Source organism: Epinephelus lanceolatus, chromosome 1, assembly GCF_041903045.1.
Source record: "Epinephelus lanceolatus isolate andai-2023 chromosome 1, ASM4190304v1, whole genome shotgun sequence".
NCBI lineage: Eukaryota > Metazoa > Chordata > Actinopteri > Perciformes > Serranidae > Epinephelus > Epinephelus lanceolatus.
Window position 1 is genome coordinate 42,132,969 of NC_135734.1, and position 25,650 is coordinate 42,158,618.

The 25,650-nt window shown below is 42.4% G+C and overlaps 1 protein-coding gene across 3 annotated transcripts in view; it reads right to left on the minus strand.

Moving 5' to 3' along the window:
* Positions 1-25,650, minus strand: part of chd5 (chromodomain helicase DNA binding protein 5) — a 69,420-nt gene that overhangs the window by 39,442 nt on the left and 4,328 nt on the right. For all 3 annotated transcript variants that reach the window (XM_078170621.1, XM_078170618.1, XM_078170619.1), the window contains exons 2-9: positions 19,629-19,777; positions 12,026-12,244; positions 7,875-7,993; positions 7,064-7,305; positions 6,865-6,977; positions 6,548-6,674; positions 6,044-6,210; positions 2,015-2,233 (exon numbers count right to left, since the gene is read on the minus strand). In XM_078170621.1, coding sequence (XP_078026747.1) covers positions 2,015-2,233; positions 6,044-6,210; positions 6,548-6,674; positions 6,865-6,977; positions 7,064-7,305; positions 7,875-7,993; positions 12,026-12,244; positions 19,629-19,777 — 1,355 coding nt within the window. The remainder of the gene's footprint in view (positions 1-2,014; positions 2,234-6,043; positions 6,211-6,547; positions 6,675-6,864; positions 6,978-7,063; positions 7,306-7,874; positions 7,994-12,025; positions 12,245-19,628; positions 19,778-25,650) is intronic.

Here is a 25,650-nt window from a genome sequence, read left to right on the forward strand (position 1 = left end):
ATGTACGACTGTGTGAATATAATGACATATTCAGCAAATATGACATTATTATTTTTAATCAAAGCTACCAAACTGTAGCTTTAAAACATACACAGGCTAATTGAATAGCTCAAACTGCTAGCTTGAAATGCCTTTGATATGAGCTCTGAAACCTGACCGTAAAAACCTTCAGAAGGCGACCTTTCTCTTAATTTGGTCCTCTTACCACCTCACAAACCAGCTCACAATTATATAATCACACTTCATACCTCATCACTGATTCATCAGGGTCAACACACTTTAATCAGCATCGATATGATGCACTGTAAATGTGTCAGATTTAGCCAAAAGCCAGATTTTTATCTCAGCGAGACAGATAAAAGAGCAGACAAAAGATCATCGCAGCACAAGAGAACGATGCACCAGGAGTATGACTACATACTTATGTTGCCATGGTTACCCATATAAAATACTAACTGTACATTAACTGTTGTCTCCCTTTTTACCATTTCATCCTTACATGGAGTTTTCATCTCACAGCTCACAATCAGGAGCTACAGAGACATTTCGATGTATTTATATATGAATGAAATACATTTTTATTATTGTGTCATACTATGCCCCACCCACATGGGCTCACAAGACACCTTAAATTCCTATGTGCCAGGACCAGAGAGCATTTAAGTGACGGAGAGAGTCCAAAAATAAAAAAGCAGCTGAAACGTCTTTCACAGTTTAATCTTCATACCTTCACTAAGTAAAATAAAATTCATAAATCACTGACAGGAACATTTACTACGTGGCACTGGAAAGCGTTTGAATTTATGCTAATTAAATAATCTATCTTGTCTTCTTTTCCAGGCGTTTGAGACAAAGTTAACAGCAAACTTAAACACACCAAAATTAAACAGCTGTTCAAATTTTGGCTCGTTTGTACAGCAGAATATTTCAGGGTTTTGTCGAGCCATTTCATGGAACATTAACTCTCTTAAATCATCATATGTACGGTACAAAAGAAAATGGGATTCACTTTCCACTTCACCCAAATCAAACGTAAACGCAAACGCACACACACACATGCACACACACACACACACACACACACACAAATGCACTTTGCAAAAAAACAAATGTTAGAAGGAAGTGTTACTCTTTCTATTTTATCTGTATTTCATATATTTTAAAATCACAGAATGAGGTTTGGTTGCACAAATGCTGTTTTTATTGAAATACAAAGAACCTTGTCTTTGTAACAACCCCCTTCCATTACTAAAATCAACATCTAAATTATTGTTATTTAAAAATATTCTCAAAAGGATTCTAATTTCGCAGGTTTGACTCGGGCTTGCAACCATTTACTGCGTGTCAACCCCTCTCTTTCTCTCTCTCTCTCTCTCACCCCATTTCACTCTGTCCTGTTCATTAAAGGCAAAAGCCTCTAATTTTGTATTACGGCTTATTTTTGAAACACTGATTAATTATGCAATCTTTGTTTTTATCTTTTTTTTATTATCATTATTTAACATGAGTGCTATTTATTAATAGGGTAGGTATCTCCAGACGCCATTTTTGGTTTCTAACCTATCCTGCATAATATTTAAACTTTGAATTCTTACTGTATTTTCTAAATAAATGTATGTGCAAATTAATACAACTCAAGCAAACAGAGGCTTTTTATAAAGTGGGACCCTTACTTAAAGTGCATTGGACCTACACTGTCATCTTCCATATTATAGGGGTTTCGTTTTTGTTTGTTTGTTTGTTTCTGGCTTTGTGTGGTTGTAGGAGGTGATGAAGGTTGGGGATAGATGTAATGCCCACTATTTTTTAATTCTTATTTTCTTATTTTTTACTACTCATTTTATTTGTCACGTCATGTCAGAGCTGCTTTGTTCTGAGTTGTATGTCAAAAATGGTAATAAATATATTCTCAAATAAATAAAACAAACTACACATACCCACGTTCAACTAGACATTGTGAACATTGTTTTTCATCCAAAACATGAGAGTATTTGGGCTGAAATGTAGAGCTCACCATGCAGCGTGGACACAACCACTCCCCGTTGGGTATCTCGGGGAGAGGTGGGTTGAGGCAGTGGATGTGGTAGGAAGATGGGCAGGTGTCGCAACACAGCAACTCCCCTCCATCTTTACACACTCGGCAAAACTCCATGTGGTCGTCCTCTTCCTCGCCTGCTGGCTCCTCCTCTTCTTCCTCCTCGTCTTTGGCCTCCCACTGGATGCCCTCTTTCTCCTGAGGGACACAGGTGGTGAAGGTTGTAGCAGAGGGTTAAATACAGCTCAATTAAATTTACCAACCTTGTTGTTTGTCAAAGAAAGCCAACCCACATTATTCCTACAAGGACACGTTAAAGGGTTAGTTCAGTATTTTTGAGCCTTGACCTTATTTTCCCATGTTTTGTGTCTAAGCGACTAATGGGAACAACAGTTTTTGAAATTGTTGCAGTACTGAGCAAGACTGCTGCAGACGGTGATGTAACCATTTGGGGCATGCGCGTACAATCAATTTACGTCCACTGAAAGTGCTTGTTTTGCCACTGAATAGGTCAGATTGTTATTCTAAGTGTCTCACAACTTATCAAAAGGAACTGTTGAGAGAAAGACCTTTCTTTTTTTAACCAGAACAGCCCCAAAATTACTATCGCCAAGCCCACCAGACTCCATGTAAATAAACAGTCATTTTATAATTGTAAAACACGCCTCATTCAAAGTCAACGGGAAAAAATAAAACTCACAGAAGCTTTCTTAGTTTGTCTTTCCACTGTTCCAACAATCACCAACTCAGGTTTGCTTGTAATAAACCCTTAGTTCATTCAGATAGATGAAAAGATATGCTGGCTCTATGCACACTAACATTACTGTTTATTTAAATGGAGTCTGGTGAGTTTGGTGATAACAGTTTCAGGACTGGTGAAACAAAAAGAATCCTACTCTTTAACAAAAGATCTGTGTAGGAATCATTTTCATAATGTTGTTAGACACTTATAATAATAATCTGAACCTGTCAGTGGCAAAACAAGCACTTTCAGTGGACATCAATTGACGGCACCAACATGTTTTTGCTTGCCTCTCAATATATTTACCTTTTCCCTGTATAATACTGGATACTTTTACCTCTTTGTGCCTTTAAAAATGACTCAAATGAAAGACTCTGAGAAAAGTACAGTAGATTTTTGGCAGAATTATTCCCAACTAGTACACATGCAGCCAGTATTGCGGGGTTTTAGTTAGACTACACTTTAAGGGGTCACAAGCCAAAAAGGTTCAGTTCCACTGCTGATGATTAAAGTCCAAACTAGAGCACTCGGAGAGCGCAGACCTCTGCCAAGCAGCTCCGATTTCCCCCATTTTATTATTTTATCCACTTCGCTTCAACCGATCACCACCAAAATTTTTATCATCTGTTCCTTGTCCTATTATCAACCTTTCCTGAAAATTTCACAAAATCCGTTCAGAACTTTTTGAGTTACTTTGCAGACAAACAGACAAACAGACCAACGCCGGCGAAAACATAACCTCCTTGGCGGAGGTAATAAGAGATCACACACACCCTCACAAATATCCCAGCATACTTGTGTTGTTTAAACAGAATATTCAGAACATTACCATGAAGCTCAAACATGTACATACATCATGAGAAACTGACATATGTGGTGTCATAACATATGGTGGAAGATGTCTTAGTACCATGGCAGTCTCAAGCCAGGGTTGTCAAAACTAAGAAAACAACATGTCACTGGAAATGAAGTACGACATTAAAGACACTCAAATGCTGAAAGAAGTGTTTCACTGCTGGAGAGACTCTGGAGAGTCTTATCATAAAACTGGGCTGTCTATGTGGTAGAAAGACGCAAATCAAATACTTTTGAAATTTGTTCTCTATCACCAGAGAAAATAGAGGAAAAGAACTGTGGTATTTGTTTTTGGTCAAGAGGTAGAAAACCTACAACTAGTAGAATACACTGCACCGCCAATAATAGGCTCCTGTGGGTGACGTAATGCAAGCTTGTCCATTTGACACGGGAAACAATATGGCGGCCATCTGGCAACAATGTCAAATTAGCAAGCTAAAATATCTTTCTGGAAAGATTTAAAGTGATAAATAGGCAATGCTGTACCAGAATATTGATTCATATTTGATCAGCACTGCTAAGATTTACAGTTTGATCTCAGTTTTTTCAGCCTCCATTTTTACAGTACAGGAAACAGTATGGTGCCCACTTCAAGTTCACAAATTCTCGTATTACAGCCGAACAGTGCACTAAAACATGTTTCCGAAGACATTTTAGATCAAAGATAAGAAATTAAGTAACATAATCTTGGTTTATATTTGATCAGCACTGTCTAGTTTTACAGTTTGATCTAAGTTTGGTCTGTGTTTAAGAGAGGGGGTGGGTCTCTCTCTATCTCTTTGTGACTGTGGTGGCAGGCATATGAAAATCAAGGAGGTTTAAGAGAGAAGACATCAAGGCGTTATATCACGTCACACCATTTGGTGCAACACACGTGCAGTGAAATCTGGGCTGCATTTGCCGAAAAGCTCAATAGCTGCCGCACAATCATAGAATATGTGATGATTAATTTGTTTCACTGTGGCGTCCACTGTCAGCTTTGGGTCGCAAAAATTTTGTACAAAACTAAAGATATGGATGAGAATTACAGTTTTGTACCAACTGAAAAAGTCTGCAAATGTTCTACTATATATCAGGTGCCATCCAACTGAGTAAACCCAACATTTGTGTCAGGCTAATAAGAGTGCACCCAAAGAGCACCTGAGTGGACGCCATTAATTTATTTCTCGCACCATCTGCTGTAACCCTCCAGCATCGTAGCTCCAGTTACACTGCGCTTGTGTCATACCCCATAGCTTCCATGGGGTCAAGCGCATCTTCCAGCCTTCCTTGAATAGAGTGTGCCAGTAAACCCGGAACTCCGTTAGCGCTTTTAGCACTTCCAGTTCTCTCGTCTAAAAGTCAATACGTCTTTTGAATGGGATTTTGGTAAAATGCCTCAAATGAGGTCTGTGGTTAACAAAAGCTTAAGCGAGTTTCAGGTTTTCTTCTACGACATAAAACACGTCAGTAAATACCCTACTTGTGAATTTTGAAGCTTTTACGTGTCGTAAAAAAGGCGGTTGCTAACAAGTTGCTCAATACGACTACAAACCCCGTCGGGGACATTAAACGTCATCACCCCCGAACAGGCAAGAGTGCTGGCAGTCCACCATTACAGCTTCTTATTTAGCTTAAACAGTCCGATTTCCCCATTATACAATGTTTTTAAAATACAGCGGCCGAAATCAGTTGAAAGCTTAGTGGCGGTGATGTCAAGAGTCATGCGACCGTGGAGTAGTCATGTAGTCCGTTAAAGCCTTACTTCTGGCGATCGCATTTAAGCTTCAAATGCGGTGTGAAAGGTGTGTTAAGACTATCTAAACTTGTGTTAGCCACAGAGCTTATTTTCTGACATAATCCAAAACGCAATGCAAAAATCACATTCACTTTCTCTTCCGGGAACCAGCGCGATGTTTCCGGGTTTTGACGTCAGCCCTGGCACACTCTATAGCCTTGATCAGACAGACAACTCATGTTTTAAATGTTTACTTCAACAGCAGAACATATTTGGAGTTTGGCCACTAGAGTCCAGCCTCATTGCTCCCTTCAGATATATTTACATGAGATATTAGGGAGTGATGATTAAATATTTCCCCCCTTAGCTGGATGCTGCAGGTGGATGCTGGGGTGCAGGTGGGGCTGAAAGAGTGAGCAGCAGCACTGATGCAGGGCAGCAGCAGCATTGACGAGGCAAAGGGAGAGCTGGGAGGATTTTGCTGCTTAATTAGACCACCGAATTGGATGGGTGTGTTTGTAGATGACATATGGAGAGTGACGTACAACGTGTGTGTATGAATCAGTGCAGCTCGAGTTGACTGCCTGAACTAGCTCGCAGGTGTCGCTCCATTTCAAGCAACAGTGGTAGAGACATTCTCACAGATCACCACATTAGCAGGTTATATATTGTTATATTAAACCCATGTACTCACACAGTGTGGACAGCTCCATTTGCCCTCGGGGGCCTTCTCCAGCTCAGGGTCCAGACAGACCAGGTGGTACGCTCTGGGACAGGTGTCACACAGGATGATCTCTCCGCCCTGCTGGCAAACCTCACAGTAGTCCTGGTGGTCCGTCTCATAACCATCACCATCTTCCTCTGCAGCAGGTAAAGGAAGAGGCAAACATGGGCGATTCCCACATACAGAAATGTACTTGAATGCATCTGTTATCAACACTATAGGATTTAAACTATTTACACATTACTGTGAGTGAGCTCTAAATGTGCACAGGACTCTATGAGCGTGAGGGCAATAGCTGCTGAGAAAGAGCATCTGCCTTCGGAAAACATTCCCAAAACAAATACAGCTTAAAAAAATAAATTTTAATTTCCTCGTTACCCATAGTCAAACAGTCTGGTTCTGAGGGATTTAAATGGGATTTTGGAGGGAAAAAAACCCACCACAGAGCATGGCGTGTGTAGACAGTAAACATACTTTTCCTTTTTTTCCGCCCACGTCGGGCCTTTTTCTTGGTGGCGGCCCCCGAGGTATCAGAAAGCACAGAGGCACTGTGGATGCTGATGTCATCAAAGTCTGACTCCTCCAGGAAGTCCTCCTCGCTCTAGAAACCACACACGCACACACAAACTAAAAAGCTCAGAGCTACTCAAAAGAATTAAAATAAACCAACTTTCAAAGTAAGCGCAGTAAACAGTCTGGTCACTTTGATGCCATTGAAAATATAGTGTAGTGAGGAGCTCGCAGGATGAATGAGCAGAGGAAGATGGTTCTGGAAAAAAAACAAGACATACCGAGGATGCTTTCTTCTTCTTCCCACTTTGGCCCGACTTTGATTTGGTCTTCTTCGGCTTGGGTTTCTTCTTCACCTCCTTCACAGTCTTGCTTCTCTTCCTAACTCCTTGCCCTGAGACACAAAGACCCGTTAACCGAGTGGCGTTCCCGCTATTACTTCTAAAAATATGTGTTCAGTCACGGTTCACTAGGCCTTACCCTTTCCCTCTTTGGTTTTGGCTTTTTTGATTGGCCCCAGCTGAGAGCTCGGCTGGCTGCTGCTGACAGATGTCGGCTGTGCCACGGTAACCGTTTCCACGGCGGCAGCCACAGCAGCAGCCACAGCGGTGGCAGATGCGCCTTTGAACGGGTTGTTGGCACTGAACTCTCGCCACTTGGCCCCTAACACTGTCATCATCTTTGACATGGGAATCTTCGGGTTCTTCTTGGCAATGAGAGGCCTGAGTAAAACCGGGGGAAGAGAGGAGACAACAATGGCAGCTTTATTATGTCACACTTCATTCCCGTTGATGTAATTTCTACTTCCCTCAGCACTGGAGGGAACTGGGGTTTGATTTGCTGACATCCCACTGCCCCTTAAGTTTTGTTCTCCCTGCTTTGCTGTGTGTATGTCATGTTTGTGATTTGTCAGGCAGCAGCTTGAGGTTTGGCACGTTGGCCTGTGAAAGATAGTGGGTCAGAGCACCGAGTCCCAGAGCCTCCTGGCTGTCACAGGCATCCAGTAAGCAGCTGACTACTCACAGGGGGCACTGCAGGAGCTCATGCTCCACTTTGTCGGAGCAGAGGCTTAGCCGAGCCAGACAGCCCCAGGTGAGACAGACTCTTTACAACAGCCGAGCTTTCTAGCACAAACAAAAAGAGCAGTGTTTGCTCGTCACACCACACTCTGCTCTCACTGTGGAGTTTTTGTTGGAAGTGTCAGTGAGGGTTTCTGACAATCCACAGAAACAGAGGCAGAACAGAGCAGTTAGCACAGGAAGATAATCCAGACACAAAATTAGATACTTGCCTGAGGAACTGGCTGAAAGCCTTGTAGTTCGTGATGGTTTTGTAGTCGTCCTCCGTGAAGCCGTACTGAACGTCTTCCAGACCCCACTCCTGCATCAACTGGCTGGATGATTTAGGTTCCTATGGAAATTCAGATGGGAGAAATCATAATTCAAATGTTAAATAATGTTTAAAGGAATATTTCACCCCCAAATAATCATCTGTAAATCAATTACTCACCCTGTGTAACACAGCAATATCAAAAAATCCGCTTATAAACTCTCACACAGCTTGAGCAGTATAATCCAAGTTTCATTTATCTAGTTGTATGCTCAGTAACAGACTTTTCTGATGGGGAACTGAACTAAAAGTAAAACTTATCTATGCTCTCTTTGAAGCCAGACTCCATTGACAAAAACAGTGACTTTACTGAATCCAAAGTAATCCTTTAAAACACCAATGTCACACAATAATGCAATCAGACTTACTTATCAAGGCAGTGGTAGACCAGCAGCTCCTGTGTTCAGTGAGGTAAAATGATTGTTTTTGTCAATGGAGTCTGGCTTTGAAGAGAGCATACCATTGTACCTGTACATGTTGTACTGTTTTAGTTCAGTTACCCGTCAGAAAGAGCTGTCTGTTTTGGAAGTACTGAGCATATTACTGGAAAAATGAGGCTTGGATTGCACTGCACAAGTTTGGATAAAGTTTAGCCTTTGTTAAAGACCGACCACTATGACTCTCCATTTTTAGATTCTTCACTCACCAAAGAGGCACGCACAAAAAACAAAGTCTACTTCGTGATGTTAATGTAACATGAGGTCAGTAACGGATACAAATTGTAACTGGTAGGATGAAGTATTCATTTAATAAATGATAATAGTTTACCAATAATACCCCTTTTAGGAATAGCCATCCTGAACAATAAAATAAACAGACTATTTTTAACTGTTGTGTTTAATTGTTGCAGTGTTTTTGGATAAAAAGAGTCAGAGGTTTTATTACATTGTTGGACTGCACGACACCATATTTTCAAACTTCCCCTCCAGTCCAATGCCAGTTTTTCTCTGAATGGAAATAATGTGCTCTCCCCTTTTGGTTTGTTTCGTCTTTGTTTTGCCTTCACAACACCACATATACATTCAAAATTGCAACCACCACCTACAGACTACAGATGTTATACTGCTGTTTTTGCCTTAGTTTCAAATCAAATGTGGTTTGAATTAATTTAAATCTTGTGTGGTCTCTTTCTTTGTCTAGCGTACTGAGCCTGGGCTGTGATGTGGAAACTTGGAGCCTCCAGTGCACATACACTGAGGATGGAGCTTTAAGTGAAATAGGAGAGATCCTCTGTCAACTAGATAAACCTTTGAAATGAACATTTGCAGTTTCATAGTTTATAGATTTTTCGATGAAAAAAAGGAAGCAGATGTACTTTTAACCTTATCACACACAAATTATCATTCCATTCCATTTTTATATGTCTTAAAGCAAGTGTTACGGGATCTTTAAGTTTTAGTCGTACATTCTGCCATTTTAGAAAATGACATGTCTAATTAATGGAATATATAGTATATGTTGATACATATGTAACTTCTCAGAGTACTAGTAGTCAATAAATGTTAAAAATAGGGATGTCAGTTTCAGTGAATTTTGCATATAGCCTGACACTCATTAACCAGTATGACATGAAATACAAGAGGTGCTTTCCTCATAGTCCGGCGCTCCATTGCCTCAATGTGCTTTGGCGTCGCATTTTGAAGCTCTATCCATTTAGAGGTGGTAAAATTTTAATATCTTGTGTTGTTAATGCCTTGCCTTCTGTTTTATTTTCTGTTGGCTTTGCTGACGGACAGGCGGCTAGCTGTGTAAACATGACACATGGCCTCCAGTCTCCACTGGCTAACTAGCTGCCATAGCTCGTCACTGCACATCGGCTGGGCACGAACTAGCTAGCAGTATCGCTCATTCGGTGATTAACACTGGTAACACCGTCCTGACTGCCCCAAAACCCCCTCAACAGTGTTTACTATGTTAGCACCACTAGCCGTGCTGATGCTGCTAATGGTGCTAACCATGCTCACAGAGCGTTTGTGTTTTAAATGTCTTGCCTTTTATTTTATTTTCTTTGGCTTTGTGGGCAGATAGACAGCTAGCCGCATTAACATGCAGAAACGTGGCAGCTAGCCTTCAGTTTCCACGAGTTAACTTGCTGTTACTGCTCTGCACTACTTGCTGGCTAGTTAGCATCGCCACTCATTCTGCTATTAGCCTATGGCTAGTAACAGTAGTAAGTGTCCCAGCTCTCCCCAGGTCGCCCCAGCTAGTAAGCAGTTAAATTTTGAGCCCCAAAACCCTTACAGCAATGTTAACTATGTCAGCAGCATTAGCTCTGCTAATGCTGTTAATGGTGCTAACCACGCTCACAGAGCTTTTGTGTCATAGATGTCTTGCCTTTTATTTTATTTTCTGTTGGCACTGCTGACCGACAGGTGGCTAGCTGTGTTAACAATGGAAAATATGGCCTCCAGTCTCCACTGGCTAGCTAGCAGCATTGCTCATTCAGTGATTACCACGGGAGCGTATCTATGTTTCCCGGGTTCTATGTTCCCCACTTAACCCTGCAAAAAGGTTCTATGTTCCCCGCTTACACAAAAAAGGTTCTATGTTACCAGGGTTCTATGTTGCCCGCTCAACCAAGCGGGGAACACATAAGCTTTTTTGTGTAAGCGGGGAACATAGAAGCTTTTTTGCAGGGTTAAGTGGGGTCATTGTCCTGTTGAAAAATAAATGATCGTCCAACTAAACGCAAACTGGATGGGATGGCATGTCGCTGCAGGATGCTGTGGTAGCCATGCTGGTTCAGTGTGCCTTCAATTTTGAATAAATCCCCAACAGTGTCACCAGCAAAACACCCCCACACCTTCACACCTCCTCCTCCATGCTTCACAGTGGGAACCAGGCATGTGGAATCCATCCGTTCACCTTTTCTGCGTCTCACAAAGACACGGCGGTTGGAACCAAAGATCTCAAATTTGGACTCATCAGACCAAAGCACAGATTTCCACTGGTCTAATGTCCATTCCTTGTGTTTCTTGGCCCAAACAAATCTCTTCTGCTTGTTGCCTCTCCTTAGCAGTGGTTTCCTAGCAGCTATTTGACCATGAAGGCCTGATTGGCGCAGTCTCCTCTTAACAGTTGTTCTAGAGATGGGTCTGCTGCTAGAACTCTGTGTGGCATTCATCTGGTCTCTGATCTGAGCTGCTGTTAACTTGCCATTTCTGAGGCTGGTGACTCGGATGAACTTATCCTCAGAAGCAGAGGTGACTCTTGGTCTTCCTTTCCTGGGTCGGTCCTCATGTGTGCCAGTTTCGTTGTAGCGCTTGATGGTTTTTGCGACTCCACTTGGGGACACATTTAAAGTTTTTGCAATTTTCCGGACTGACTGACCTTCATTTCTTAAAGTAATGATGGCCACTCGTTTTTCTTTAGTTAGCTGATTGGTTCTTGCCATAATATGAATTTTAACAGTTGTCCAATAGGGCTGTCGGCTGTGTATTAACCTGACTTCTGCACAACACAACTGATGGTCCCAACCCCATTGATAAAGCAAGAAATTCCACTAATTAACCCTGATAAGGCACACCTGTGAAGTGGAAACCATTTCAGGTGACTACCTCTTGAAGCTCATGGAGAGAATGCCAAGAGTGTGCAAAGCAGTAATCAGAGCAAAGGGTGGCTATTTTGAAGAAACTAGAATATAAAACATGTTTTCAGTTATTTCACCTTTTTTTGTTAAGTACATAACTCCACATGTGTTCATTCATAGTTTTGATGCCTTCAGTGAGAATCTACAATGTAAATAGTCATGAAAATAAAGAAAATGCATTGAATGAGAAGGTGTGTCCAAACTTTTGGCCTGTACTGTATCTATCTATATTTGCACCAGTTGCTGTGTTGACACAGTGCTAATGATGCTCGCAGTGCTGTAAAATGTCCCTGAGGTTTGTGAAAAGAACTTAAAATCTAAGTTATTATAAAGAGAAATTCAGTGTGAGTCTAAAATTAATACATTTTTAGCACCATACCTTGAAATAAGCTTAATTTAGAATACACAGGCTAATAGTAAAGCAGAATTTGTCATCTGTTTTAGCCTCATGGACCAAGACTCACTTTCATGTTCCCATCATCATCGTCATCATCATCATCTTCATCATCTCTCTTCTTCTTCCTGGGCTTCTTCTCTTTCTTCTCTTTCGGTTTCTTCTTCTTCTTTTTGGTTGGGCCGTACGCGCTGCTCTCACTCTCTGAGCCTATTTCTGGCCGTTCCCGTTCCTCCTCCACCTCTGAGGTCTCCTCCAGGTCGCTGTCAATCCTTGGCTGGATTCCTCCCTGAGTTTGACAAGGACACATGAATGTTATGTATAAATAAATGCACAATATTGGTTATTTGGTATTCAATAGCAGGACAGGAGCATATGTCAGGTTCAGATTTCACTGATCTCTCTCATTCTCCAGCAGATAAAGGTGTGTGTGACTCGCACTTTCACAAAACTACAACTTTATTTGTGCTGAATTAAATTTCACCCAGGCAGTCTTCGCATGTCTTTGATACAGTCAAGCGCTGCTGCCAAACAGCTATTTTTATAAATGTAAACAGGTAGGATCTGACTTTGAATCTCGCTTCAGCTCTCTACCTCGAGACGTGACTGTGACTGACTGAAGCTCGCATCAAAGCCAGATTCCTGGGTCTAAACTGAATTCAAGGTCTGTATTTTACCATTCAGAGGACAAAGGAAATCTATCTCCAGTTCAGAGCGATCCTCCGAGACAGAATTTCAAATCTAGTGATAGAAATATGGATAATTAAAATATGAAACTCAATGATATAGGGCAAATAAGCATGGCATTAATTTTGCCAGGGTTAGGGATTAGAGCTCCCACAGAGGCCACCCACGCTAAAAACATATGCTGTCAGACTACTATAAAGCACTTTGGATAAAAGCTTCTTCCTGATGGCATTTGCATAAATTAAATTACATCACTCCAAAGTGTCACTGCTTTCCTAATATTATAATTCTTCCGCCTTGTGATGAAATGTATAAATCATGACATTACGAGTCAACAGTTAGCGGGGTGAGTTGATGAGGATGTCGAGGCAGAGGCACGTTCACCTTTTATTGAACGAACAAAGTGAACCAACAAACAGAACACCTCCGGGCGGTGCGGCAGCCAATCAGTGCTCAGAGCTGATCTGCGGACTGAGCTGCATCCTGCCTGTTTAATATGAGACATCTGGAAGGCTATATGGATTTAACAGTTAACAGGTGTTGTTTGTGTGATCAAGAGTGTTGCATATGAACAAATTCACTGGTGCATGCTCACGGTGGTATGTGTGTGTGTGTGTGTGTGTGTGTGAGTAAGAAAGAGGGAGAGGGGAAAATATCTGGCGTTTCTCTTTGTATGCACCTCTCACATTACTGTCTGTGTGCTTGTGTGTAGTATGTTTGTGCACAGGCATACATTTTTGGGGGTGCAGGGAGCATGTCCCCGTAAATATTTACAACATGTGCATTTGTCCCGCCCAATAAAAACATTAAAGTATTCAATTTCAATTCAGTTTTATTACTAAAGCCCAGTATCGCAAATTAAATTAAAGCATACGATATCCCTCTGTCCTTGGACCCTCACAGCGAATAAGGAAAAAAAATCCCCCAAAAAACATTTTAATGGGGGGAAAAATGGTAGAAACCTAGGAAGAGCAACTGAGGAGGGATCCCTCTTCTGGGACAAAACAGATCAACATAATAAATTTAAAATGTAGCCTTTTATTTTGAAATTTACACCATAATTTGAAACACAAATTGGTGCATAAACATTCATCAGAATGAGGGAAATTAAGTGTTTGACACTCGCAAATTCTCTTGTGAAGGAACCCAAACCCTCCTTTGCACATGTGTGCCCCCCAGTGTTAAAGCTAAACCATGTGTTTGCACATTTGTTTGTATATTTCTGAATCTTTCTTTGCTCCTAAGATTCATTTTTGTACAGGTTTGGGTCAGTCTATTGTTGCTGTTTTTTAAATTTCTCTGTTTCATTCGTGCTTCTTTCCCTTTTGTGTGAGGACAACTTTGTGCGTACGCCTTTTATGCATGTACAGTATGTAGGTTTTCCGTGTGCGAACATGTGTGTGCACATGCTACGGTGTGAATTAGTGCACAGCAGCTTTGTGCTCCGCTCGCTGCCTGTTGCTCAGCAGGCCTGTGTGGATCCATGGAGGGACTTACAGGCGTTTTGCTCTGTAGCGCAGTGGAAAGGCTCACGTTGCCGCAGCGCCCGCCAACCCTACCAGCAGCCTGGCTGTGTTGCCATGGTGACCAAATTTGAGCAGTGTCTGGCTCTCTCTCTCTTTCTCTCTCTCTCACTCTCTCTTTCTCATAGCTCACCCCCCCTCCCCGCACGCCTTCCCTTTTCTCTCACTTTCTCTCTTTCACATCTCGCAGCCCCCCCTTACATTATTTTCTCTCTCACTCTCTCTTTACAGCTCCCCCTTTCTTTCTTTCTCTCTCTCACTCTGTCTTTCTATCCTGCCACTCATCCCCCCCCCCCCCAACACACACACACACACACACACACACACATGCACACACACACTCTATCACAGTGGCAGCCAATGGAACGGCGCCATCCAATCAGACACGTTTGCATAACGAGCTTGTTATGCAGAGGCCTGTGGTTGCAGAGCTGGTGCTCCAGCACCCGTCTAGACAAATCTCATTTATGCATAAGAAGAAGGAGAGAGAGAGTAAATTGAAGATAGTGTATGGGGGATGGGAGTGGGGGTGGAGATGGAGGAGGGAAAAAGCAAAGAAGCAGAACCACTGTTCGAGAGCAACTGCAAAGACAAGGTGGAACTGTGCAACAACCTCACCGTGGCCCCAGAGTTCAACGTTGCACACACATCACAGGACCCGAGAGGACAGTGGCAGCAACAAAGAGGGTGTCTCTACTTTTAGAGGGCAGAAAATCAGATAAGTGCTGATAACGTAATCAAATTAGATGCTTCCCCATAATGGCTCTGCCTCGGGGAGATTGCAGAGGATGCGCGCAGAAAATGAGCAAAGACATGGATATTCAATAAAATCTAGTTCAACAAGAGGAGGAAAAAAATACTGCTGTAAAAACACTTTATGGTTCCAAAACAACAGCCTCTTCTCTTTCCCAGAAATCAGCAACAGCTCTCTGTTGACTCACAATCCTTGAGAGGATACCGAACTTATAAAAACAAGACAGAGGCTCATCTCAAACCCGACTGTATTTCAGCAAAAATATTAAAGCTACAAGCAGCTCCCTCACTGCTTCATGGCTGTTTTATTGTGGCCAAACTGCAGTCTCTTCTTTTTCCAATAACATTAACTGCCTTCTATAAACTTCTCTACCCTTGATTTAGTGTTTTGTTTTTTTTTTTGTTAAAAGACATGCATATTCCCTTTGTTTCACTGCAGATGAGAGAAAGGAGGCAAGTATGTTTCTCCCTGGCTACCATTCCTCCCGCCAGCAGCTCTGACCTGAGACTGGGATGTGCCACTGACAGTCTCTGACCCCAATTGACTTTTGGCCCCTGTCTGACACCAACCTTTGGGGAGTGATTGGAAGTGAATTACAGCAGCAGCGGTTCCTCAGTGGGAGGGCAAGAGTGGAAGAAATAATAGGGAGGGTGGAGGCAAAAGAGAGAAAAAGCAAGAAAGAAAGAAAGATAGAAAGAAAGAAAAAGATAGAATGAGATTTGCAGTTCCTGTGACGCAAACGCAGCAACAAAAGCAGCGGCATCACGATCAAGGCAAAGTGAGGTGATGCATGTGAGAGGCGAGAGGAGAGGGGAAGGAAGAGGAGAATACAGAGCAGAGTCTGTGTGTGTGTGTGAAAGAGAAAGAGCGGGAGGAGAGTGTCAGAGGGAGTCCCCCCCTCATTAGCTCAGTGAGACCCAGAGCTCAGTGTTTACCACAAGCAGCCAAAGGGCCGGGTGGCAGCCTGGCCAGCCAAGCTCCTCACAGCACTGCTGGCATCTCCAGCCAGCAGAGGGGAACATCCTGGCTATGTCACTGACACTGTTAGAGCCGTTGCCAACACAGGCGGGAAACGCACTGGGAATACAGTGAATTCCTGTAATCATTGAATAAAAAAATTCTTCAGGCTTTTTAGAGTTTGGCTGAATCGCCAGGAAAAGTAAATGTAGATTTAACTTTTCCAGGCGACGTGAGCACTGGCTTCATGAGACGCTGGCTCTGTTTGTCAAATTACCCTTCAAGTTATGGTAACAGTGGACCGTTTCACCATGTGTGATGTAAAAGGTGTCGCTCAAAGTGATAATCCCACTGCAAATTATCACTCAGCTGCAGTTCTCTTTAAGCTGATTGTCTTGGGTTTCTGGTGTTACACTGAATTCTGTCACTCCGCACATTCTGTGACCTGATTAGGAGCTGTTTTCTCGACACGTCTTGAGACAATGTCAGCTTAGCCCTGGGGTTAGGTTAAAAAAGGGGCAGTCTACATCCCGAGGGTGAAGCTAGTGGTGCACGGGTACAGGAAGTATAATATTAACTCCTCTAAATATAAAACATCCTTTGAAAGATATATTAAAAGGATGCCAGTTAGGCTTCACTGGTGAGGGAATAAAACAATAGATCTCTGCTTCAGGTTGTGACCAGGCTCAGCACTGCTTGGGTTTTTGTCCGAGTCTTGTTCACTTATTTGTGAGCTACTGGTCCCACACTATGTGCCATCAGGATTGGAGTAGGTATAGGGATTAGGCTGAGGTTGGGGCTGAGTTAGCAGTTGCACATGACTGGTTGGGGATTAGCCTAACTTGTTGGGTTCACATCAAAACAAGGGGAAACACAAATCAACGGGAAATAGACTTCAGCACAAGAGTTTGGTCACAGAATATGGTGCAACACCAGCCTACAACCACTGCTATCACTGACCTCATTTCCAGCTGCAGCAGGGAGCTGGTTTTTGTAAAAGAGCTCAGATAGACCCACAGCATGCCGCAGGCCCAGCAACAAATGGCACACAGACAAAGTTGGTTACTAGCTGGTGAACACATTGGAGAATTTGGCAGCTAACAAACCAGATGTTTCCCTCGGCTGAACTCTTAAGTTCATCCTCTACAAGTTGGTGAAGACAAACAGAGCTATAAGAAAGGTGAGTATTGGATTTAAGCCCTGTCCACACATACACAGGCATTTTTGAAAATTGATACTTTCCTTTACATTTTTGCATCTCGTCCACGCAAACTCGAGTTCACACAGGTTTTAGGTCGCTAAAAAGGAGACTTTTGAAAACACCCTCTACGGTGCAATTTTTTCAAAACTCTAGTTACTTTGTATCAGTGCAGACTTCTAAAATGGATTGTTTGGGAAACAAAGACCTCATCTCCTAAATTTGTGGATGCCCACTGTTGCTTTGTGTAATGAGCATGCGCCAGAAACAACAACAGCAATAGCAGAGTTGTTGGCAGAGTCCGCCAGAGGGAATGGTTTCAGATCAGCCTGAACCCTGATGGTGGGATACATCCCAGAGTGGGATGCTGTCAATGAGGAGTTGTAGGAAAACTTCCCCATGTCCAGAGCATCAATTGCATCTTTGAGTGAGCTCTTCTGTCATTATTGTGAGCAGAAATCAACAGTGAAGCAAATTCCAGTAGGTATTTTGAAAAAGCCTGCCCACTTCATTTAAGACGAGGGGAGACTGCAGACGACGGTGTTTGGAGTTGTTTTTGCATTCTAGTGTGGACAGAGATATTTTGTGGATAGAATTAATTTATTAACAGAGGGGAAATATATCTGTTTTAAGCAATATCTGTATACCTGTAGACAGTAGGGCTGCCCCGTAATAGTCGACCAAACGTTAGTCGACCAGAGAGGTAGTTAGTTGGCAAGATTTCATTGGTTGCTTAGTCGCACAAAAAAATACAAACAAGCAAATGTGAAACTCTACAAGGAGCTGCGCCTTGTGAAAATAAATCAGAACCTATATGACTGAACCATGTGGGAATTTAATTTGAAAGGACAGAGACAGGAAGAGGCCACGCTCAGCATTCAGACAGGAGTCACGTTACAAACCAATCACAGCTAACAGATATCTTTCCCTTCTTCTGTAAATATTCAGTCTGATAAATACGGAAAAGTTGATCATGTTAGTGCAGGGCTATCCAAAGCTTTACATCTGTCCCACGGACGATAGGCCTACACACTTACAGCACCTGGAAGAAGATCAGCTCTGCACTTTTTCAGCTAAATAGGCTATATGATGCTTGTTTAGGCTGCTTAGCAACCTAGACGCAACCTGCCGCCGCGCTCTTGAAAGCTGGTACAGAAAAGCCACAAAAGTAGCACCCAGTGCCTGACCTCATGTTTTCCAGGAATGTGTACGGCCCTTAATTTACAGGGCTGGTACCTGCGGTTATTCCACAGGCTAGTTAATAACATGTCGGGCAGGAAATCCAAAGCGTGGGATCATTTTGAGAAGGTGAAGGACGAACCCAAGGTGATATGTAAACTCATCTTCATTGGTCGACTACAAACATGAAGTATCATCTGAAACATGGAAGTAGCTACATGCCCATTAGCCCACAGCGTCATTAACAGGCGGCTCGCTCAGTGTGTGACGTGCACTTGTAGATAAAATATAGGCCTATATTAATGAAGGTTCATTAGTACGGTTTTGTATTTCTCTGTAATGTAGCACAGTGTTAACAATGTTACTGATACTATTCTTTCTCACACCTTCAACTCAAACCATTGTGTTGCCCCACCCAAAATATATAATTTGATAATCAAGTTAATATCGGAAACATGCAGGTGACTAATCGACTAATGGCCATAAATGACGACTATTGGTCGACTAGGAAAATTCTTAGTTGGGGCAGCCCAAGTAGACAGGGCCTAAGATTTTGAGGCAGCCATAAGCAATATATGTAAGACTTGAGAAATCACATTGATCCATCTTGCAAATAAAATGATGAACTCATAAACAATGCAACACACTTTGCTCAGTTCAATTAGGACTTACTAATAACGGCTGACACTAGCTCATGTTAATGAATTTTCAATTAAGTTAAATATTGATGTACGAAGAACATTAATGACTCAGTTCACTACATTTTAGCATTTACTCCCCACCCTTAATTATCATGTGCCCTCAGTGGCCACTGTTGATCACAAGTCAAATAGGCAAGCTTTAAAAGCTTTGTGATTAGCTTATCTTAGTGATAAGTGATCTCACCATAACAAATCTGGTTAATTAACTAGTTAATTGACTAGTGTTAATGGTGGAAGCAGCTCAAACCTCTGAACTGTTGTCTTCATGCTGAAGACTAAAGACTAGAAAAGCTCGTCTGTCAAAATTGCTCCATCACAGCTCCGACTCCCATCGCTCACTTGGCACAATCACTGTACTTCTGACCTACAGTCTCTGCCATCAGCACCAGCACCACAGGCACAAATCTACACTCTAAACTGGCCCTCGGTGCTCACTGCTTACACTGGCAATGACGGTGACACTGCTGCCAACCTCCTCTAAGCCTGAGACAGTCCACTGCCTCTCATTTAGATTACAGAGGCGGCCCAGCAGCCAAAACGCACCTTTGATCCAATTGCAGAGACATCAAAAGAGCGGTGGTTTGAGAAATAGAGAACGCAGGGTGCAGCTTGAGCCAAAGAGCTGTTGTGTCCGAGGTCAAGACAGATGGTGTTGAGTGGGAATTACACCTTACCTCCTTTTTCCTCTTCTTAACTTTGGGCATTTTCCCCTCTTTCATCTTTTTGGGCTTCTTCTTCTTTTGTTGTTTGAGGGAGTCGTTGTCAGAGAAGATGTCGAGGGGTGTGAGGGGAACAGTGTTGCGCTCACCTTCATCATCCTCATCTGGATGCAAAGAAACAAAACAATATCTGATTAGGAACATAGTGTAGCATTCTTTACATGGAGCACTTGTTATGATAAGCTGATGATGTCGAGTTTGAAGACTCCACAGCGAATTCAGCTTGTAATAAGCCTGAATCTTTATATTGAAAAATACAGTTTGGCTTGTATACTTCAGTGCTAAAAAGGATTAGTTGATTTGTCAATTTGTAGTTTAACAAAAAATAAAATCGACTACAATTTTGATTAATAATTAATTATTTACAGGGAACTGTGCTTATTTTTAACCAGCTCTGTGTCATCACAGAGTGTGCAGATGAGCAGTGTTTGGCTTCCCCCTGTGCCGCGAGCACTCCCTGCCTAAGTTTGCCTTTAATTAGTTATATGATGCTATAAAAAAGGAGGGCTGACATCATGATTCAAAACTATGTGTGCCAATCAGTGTGCTCACGATCAATGGTGCTGGTCACAATTCGGTCGGATATGCGTATGGGTGGGAACTCCATACCAGGGAGATTGTTAATGCACAGAGTCTGGCTCCAAATGACGTCACTAATGAAAGATGGCAGTGGCCAGATTCGGGATATTTCTGCTTTATATTTGTACAGTGGGAAGAAGTGGTGACATGTTGTGCATCTTTATATACAGTCTATGATCTGTACACTGCACACACTTGCAGTGACAAAGAGCTGGCTGAAAATCAGAAAAGTTTCCCTTTAAGTTACTTATCAAAGAAATATTTCAATTGATTCTTTGAGTCACTTTAATGCGCCACCTGACCTGGCATCTCGGGAACCTTTAATTAAAGGCAGGTACGCTGAAGTGAGTGTGGAGTGTGGAAGACGCCACAGCGTTACAGTTTTTAATTGCCATGTTTTTTGGTTAATCTTCATTTTTATTGTTCTATGAAATAATTTAATAACCCATTGATTTGATTTCGACCAGGTGACAGACCATAAGCAGCACGCATCCGAGAGGAGACTTCAAAAAATGTTAATATAGTGCGACAAAATGGCAAATGGACAAAGCTTGCTCCAAAACAACAGTGAATCTGAGGTTTGGCTTTCACTTTCAAGTCCTGTATATTCTATCTTTAATAAACAAAATAATCAAAAAGAAAGATACTAATCAATAATAAAATTAATAATTAGCTGCAGGCTCCTGTGAAAGCACAGCAAAGTGAGAAGTCAGTTGGCCTGTTTTTGAAAATAAAAATGATGAATCATTGCCAGACCAACAGGAGCACTTGGCAAAATAAACCTCATGATCACACATCATTGAGTGTGGATCAACTTTACCCGTCAAAGCACAAATAGATGGAGTGCCTGCCCTGCTGCTAAATGGCAACTCCCTGGAGGACCACTGAGGTATACTGAGCATATCTTCTGCCTTTAATGCTTGCTGGGACTAAAGCGACCTGCTGCTGGTTGTCAGCTGCACTGTCTCAAAGCTGCTGTGTACAAACGTGCTGACTGCTGAGCGCAGCAGACTTCAGTGATGCCATAGTGGGTCACAGAGGAGTAAGTAAGGAAGAGAGGCAGTCCCAAACAATACATCACTATAAAGAGACACGCAGAGAAATACACGCAGGATGCAACCGCTCCGTAAAGGTCGATCTGATCTCGTTCTCTTTCCCCGACTGTCTTTCTGTCTCTCTCGGTCTATCTATCTGCGTGTCTCCCTCGCGCGCTGCGTCTCATGCAGACAGACTGGAGGGCATGAAATATGCAGCACATGTATCAGAGTCAATCAGCCAACACTAGCCCTGCAGTCTACCACTCCCCTGGGTAGCTGGAGTGAGAAGTTGGGGAGGAGGGATTCCTGTGTAGTAGACACACAAACCTCGCCAACCACTTATCCTCTATTTAGCAAAGCTAGCAGGAGGCACCCCCACGCACACATGCACATACAGTACATACACACCAGTGATTTCAAAGCTTTAATCAGCGGCACTGTCAGACTCATTGTGTTTCCTTTGACCACCAGATTAAGATTTTCACCTCGTTTTTTGGTACTAATTGGGGCTAGCTTGGGCTTTATGTGCCTGATATTTTAAAGCTGCTGACTGACAGCATCTTCCACTGGTTGTAATTATCTGAAATCTACAAATTTTCTTGTTAAAATGCAAGTAATGTTTGAGTTCTGATGCCTCTACACCAGCATTTACAACATTAAAACTCTGCAGAAATCTACACAAATAAATTCTTTGAAGGTGAGTAGCTGTTTAAGGTGGGGGAGCCTTTTCAATGTCACAAAAACTCTGGGTAAGATTCTGTGATTTATCTATCGATGCTTTGCCTCCTCATCCTTCTCTCCGCTTCACACACACATCCACATGCGTCTCCCTCGTCTATTTCTTTCTTTCTTTCTGAATAAAGCCTTGAGTTTATGTATTCAGTATCTCAAACAGGGAGCTCTTTTATGTCTCATGTTAGTCGCCTGCCAGGCAAGCCTTGCATCTCTCCTCAATGCACAGATGATGACATGGCTCAGATGCAGATGGAGACGGCCCTGGATTACACAAAGCGCACAGTCCGTCACTCTGCACTCTTTTTCTTTCAATGAGTAAACTATGACTGACAGGCTGACCACACATCGCTGATTAGATACACCAGATGATGCCGGACTGCGTGTCCCTTGCTCTGTTTTCTGTGCAATAAATCACTCAAACTTGACAGTGGTGATGCAGCGTTACTGATGTAGGTTTAAAAAGTTCAATTATATGCAGCGGATCACACTAAATCCTTTTTAGCCGGGCTAGCAGCATGCTAGGGACGGCATTGTTGGTCTGTTCATCGTTCGGTCCATGACTGTGTTTCAGATTTAAATATCTCTACAACGACTGGGTGTATTCCCGTGAAATTTAATAGAGACATTCATGGTCCCCGTAGGATCAATCCTACTGACTTTGGTGATTCCCTGACTCTCTGTAGCACCACCAGCTGGTCAAAGTTTTCATTTATCCTGTGAAATATGTCATCATCCACTGGATGGATTGGCACATTTTGTACAAACATTCATAGTTCCCATAATTCTTGTTGACTTTGAGATCATCCTAATTGCCAGAAAAAATGTTGGCATTAAACGCTCCTGGAAAATACAGATCTGTTACATCTGCATGTTATTTTGTAGCAGACACACTGAAACTTTACAACAATGCTGTTGTGTGTTTAGATTAAGGCACAAAAAACAGTTGGTTATAGTTAGGAAGAAGATCATGTTTTGGCTTAAAAACCCTGTTTAGGGGGCACAATCACAGCCGAAAAAGCAGCATTGTCTTGGTAAAAAAAATAACTGCTTCTCTGGCCTAAAAAGCAATTGGAAAAACACTGGCGGGCTACAAAACACCCATGTTTGGTGTCCCTGGGCACACAGCAATGACTTGCTATAACACAACCATTTTTGTTGGTCTCAAACAGTACTCTGCACTGGTCTGCAGCTTGGCAGGCATCTCGCCTAGGTAACACGCCATCCACCGTCCCCTCGACCTCACAATAACAAACTAAGCTTATTATTTATGTCATTTTAGAAACGCTGTGGTTTGCAGAAATGTACAAGACCAACAATTTCTTCTGGCGAGTGTCCTGTGATTATCTTATTCTCCTTTTCCTTGATGAGGTTGACATTTGTAGTTTGAAATAAAGATCTCAACAACTGTTGGACAGATTTCCATTAGATTTGGTGCACTCATGGGCCCCATAAGATGAACACTAATAACTTTGATGATCCTCTGACTTTTCCTTCAGCACCATAATTCTTTCATTTTTTCTTATTAGACCAAAACTTTTTTGAACAGTTCATGAACAAATAAAACCATTGCCACAATCTTTAGCTCTACTTTGTGCTAATAAGCAAATGTTAGCACGCTAGCACGCTAAACTCAGATGAACAGACTACAAACATCCGCATGTTAGCATTGTCGTTGTGAACATGTTAGCATTTAGCTCAAAGCACCACTATGCCTACTAAAAAGCCTGTGTCCAGACCATTGAATCCACTCCAAGTTCAAAATGACTTTTTTGTCTGGCATCTTGACATTAAACAGTGGTTTCTGAGTTTAGGTAAGAAACGACCAATGACCAAATGACTGCGAAGGGACTCAATTAGCCAATCAGCGTAACAGGAAGGACTAAAGCTATTGTCAAGCGGTGCATCAAAACCAATAAGGACTACTAACAGCAATGGTGACTGTTATAGAAAAGACAGACGCTTCTATCGAGGATGTTCTAAATTGACATGTCTTCTCAATATTGTACTATACCGTAGGTTTTTTTACTTCCTCCTAAAACCCCGCCAAAACAAGTATGTTGTCCTGGCTATGCATCAGCGTGGACTTAACGAGGGTCTGTAGTGATTAGTTAGAGAAAATCAAATCCCCTCCCACACAGAAATCAAGTGGACGCAATGTCAGATTGAAGATGGGAACAGAGTACAGCAAGTTGACAACTCTGTCTGATATTAGGGAACCTACTACAGCCTCAAAGCTGCAACAGGCTTATTAGAAATCTAACAAAAATATCAAACACATACACAAATGGTCTCCCAGTAATGCACCTCATTTATAGGCCCAACATGTGACAGCAGTGCAGTTGATTGAAAAAAAGATGTCTGTGTTTAACACCTGCATCGCCTTGTAATCTGAACCCTGCCTACAGTAAATGGCCTGTGAAGTCCCCCGAGGGAAGGCCATCAGGGGAATGATAATCTTTCTGCGTGGTGAGTGGACCAGGCCGTGCCAGGTGTTGGAAGAGGGGGGGAAGGTCGCTCAGTCATGTGGCACAGGGAAGTCTGGCACCGGATTCTGTTAGAAAGAGGACCAAAGCTCCACTTGGCAAACGAGCCTTCTGTAAAGTGTGGACGGATGGCACAGACACCGCTCTGACCTTCCTACAAGGGCTTGGCCACCGGACTGACCCATTAGAAGGGAGATTCATGAGCGACTCCCAAGTGAGGAAGCTTGAGTTTACTGGAAAGCACATTAGCTCTTTCTCTGTTGGCCCCCGTGTGGAAATGCCCACTTAATGTTGCCCTGCATTGCTCGCCACGAAGGAGGAAACCAGAGCTATAGGTTTTCCTCTGTTCATCGATCAAGTGCTCATAGCCTAGGCCTCAAACGCCTTCAGACAAAGACATCCATGGACTATTATTAGAAAATGTAATCATCAAAGTGATGGAGGGATAAAGACTAAATAGCACCATTAAAATCATATCTATCATGGACAATATATGCACGAGATGATAATGTGTGCAGTATAAAGAAGATATAACAGACCAGAATGCTGCACCGCTTATCTGCAAATACACATTAAAAAAAAAGCATCTTTCATGCTCGAGCCTCGTGCACGCGCAGCAGGAAAAAATGGTGTCAACTTTCACAGTGAGGGATCCAAAAATAGACCCCTTTCCAATTGGGGATAACATTTGTAGGCACACAAAAGCCCATGATAATCTTTCAATTTTAGGGAAGAACAAAACAATTAAAACAGAAAACACAATGGAACAATCTGTGACAGCGTGAGCACCCGGAGTGAAACAAAGGGAATTAGGGCACTTTATGCGCCACAACAAATAAAGGCTGTGATAGGATAGCTTTTAGGGGTCTGAAGCCCCCCTAGGACCAGCTTCGACATTGTTGCGTTTTAATTGCATGGAAGCATCTTGATGCCGGGGAAAAATCTGACCTGGATTCCTGACCTTGTCTGTCACTTTGATGCCTGTTGATGGAGGTCGTAAACTGTCTGAACACTGCTTCCTGTATCGGTGGCATAACAATGGATTTGCAACACTTTATCACGGTCAGAGATGTGATAAAAACAGGAGACGGCAAAGACGTTTACCACTGTTGCAGAGAGTCAATAATATTGTCAGAATGGCGC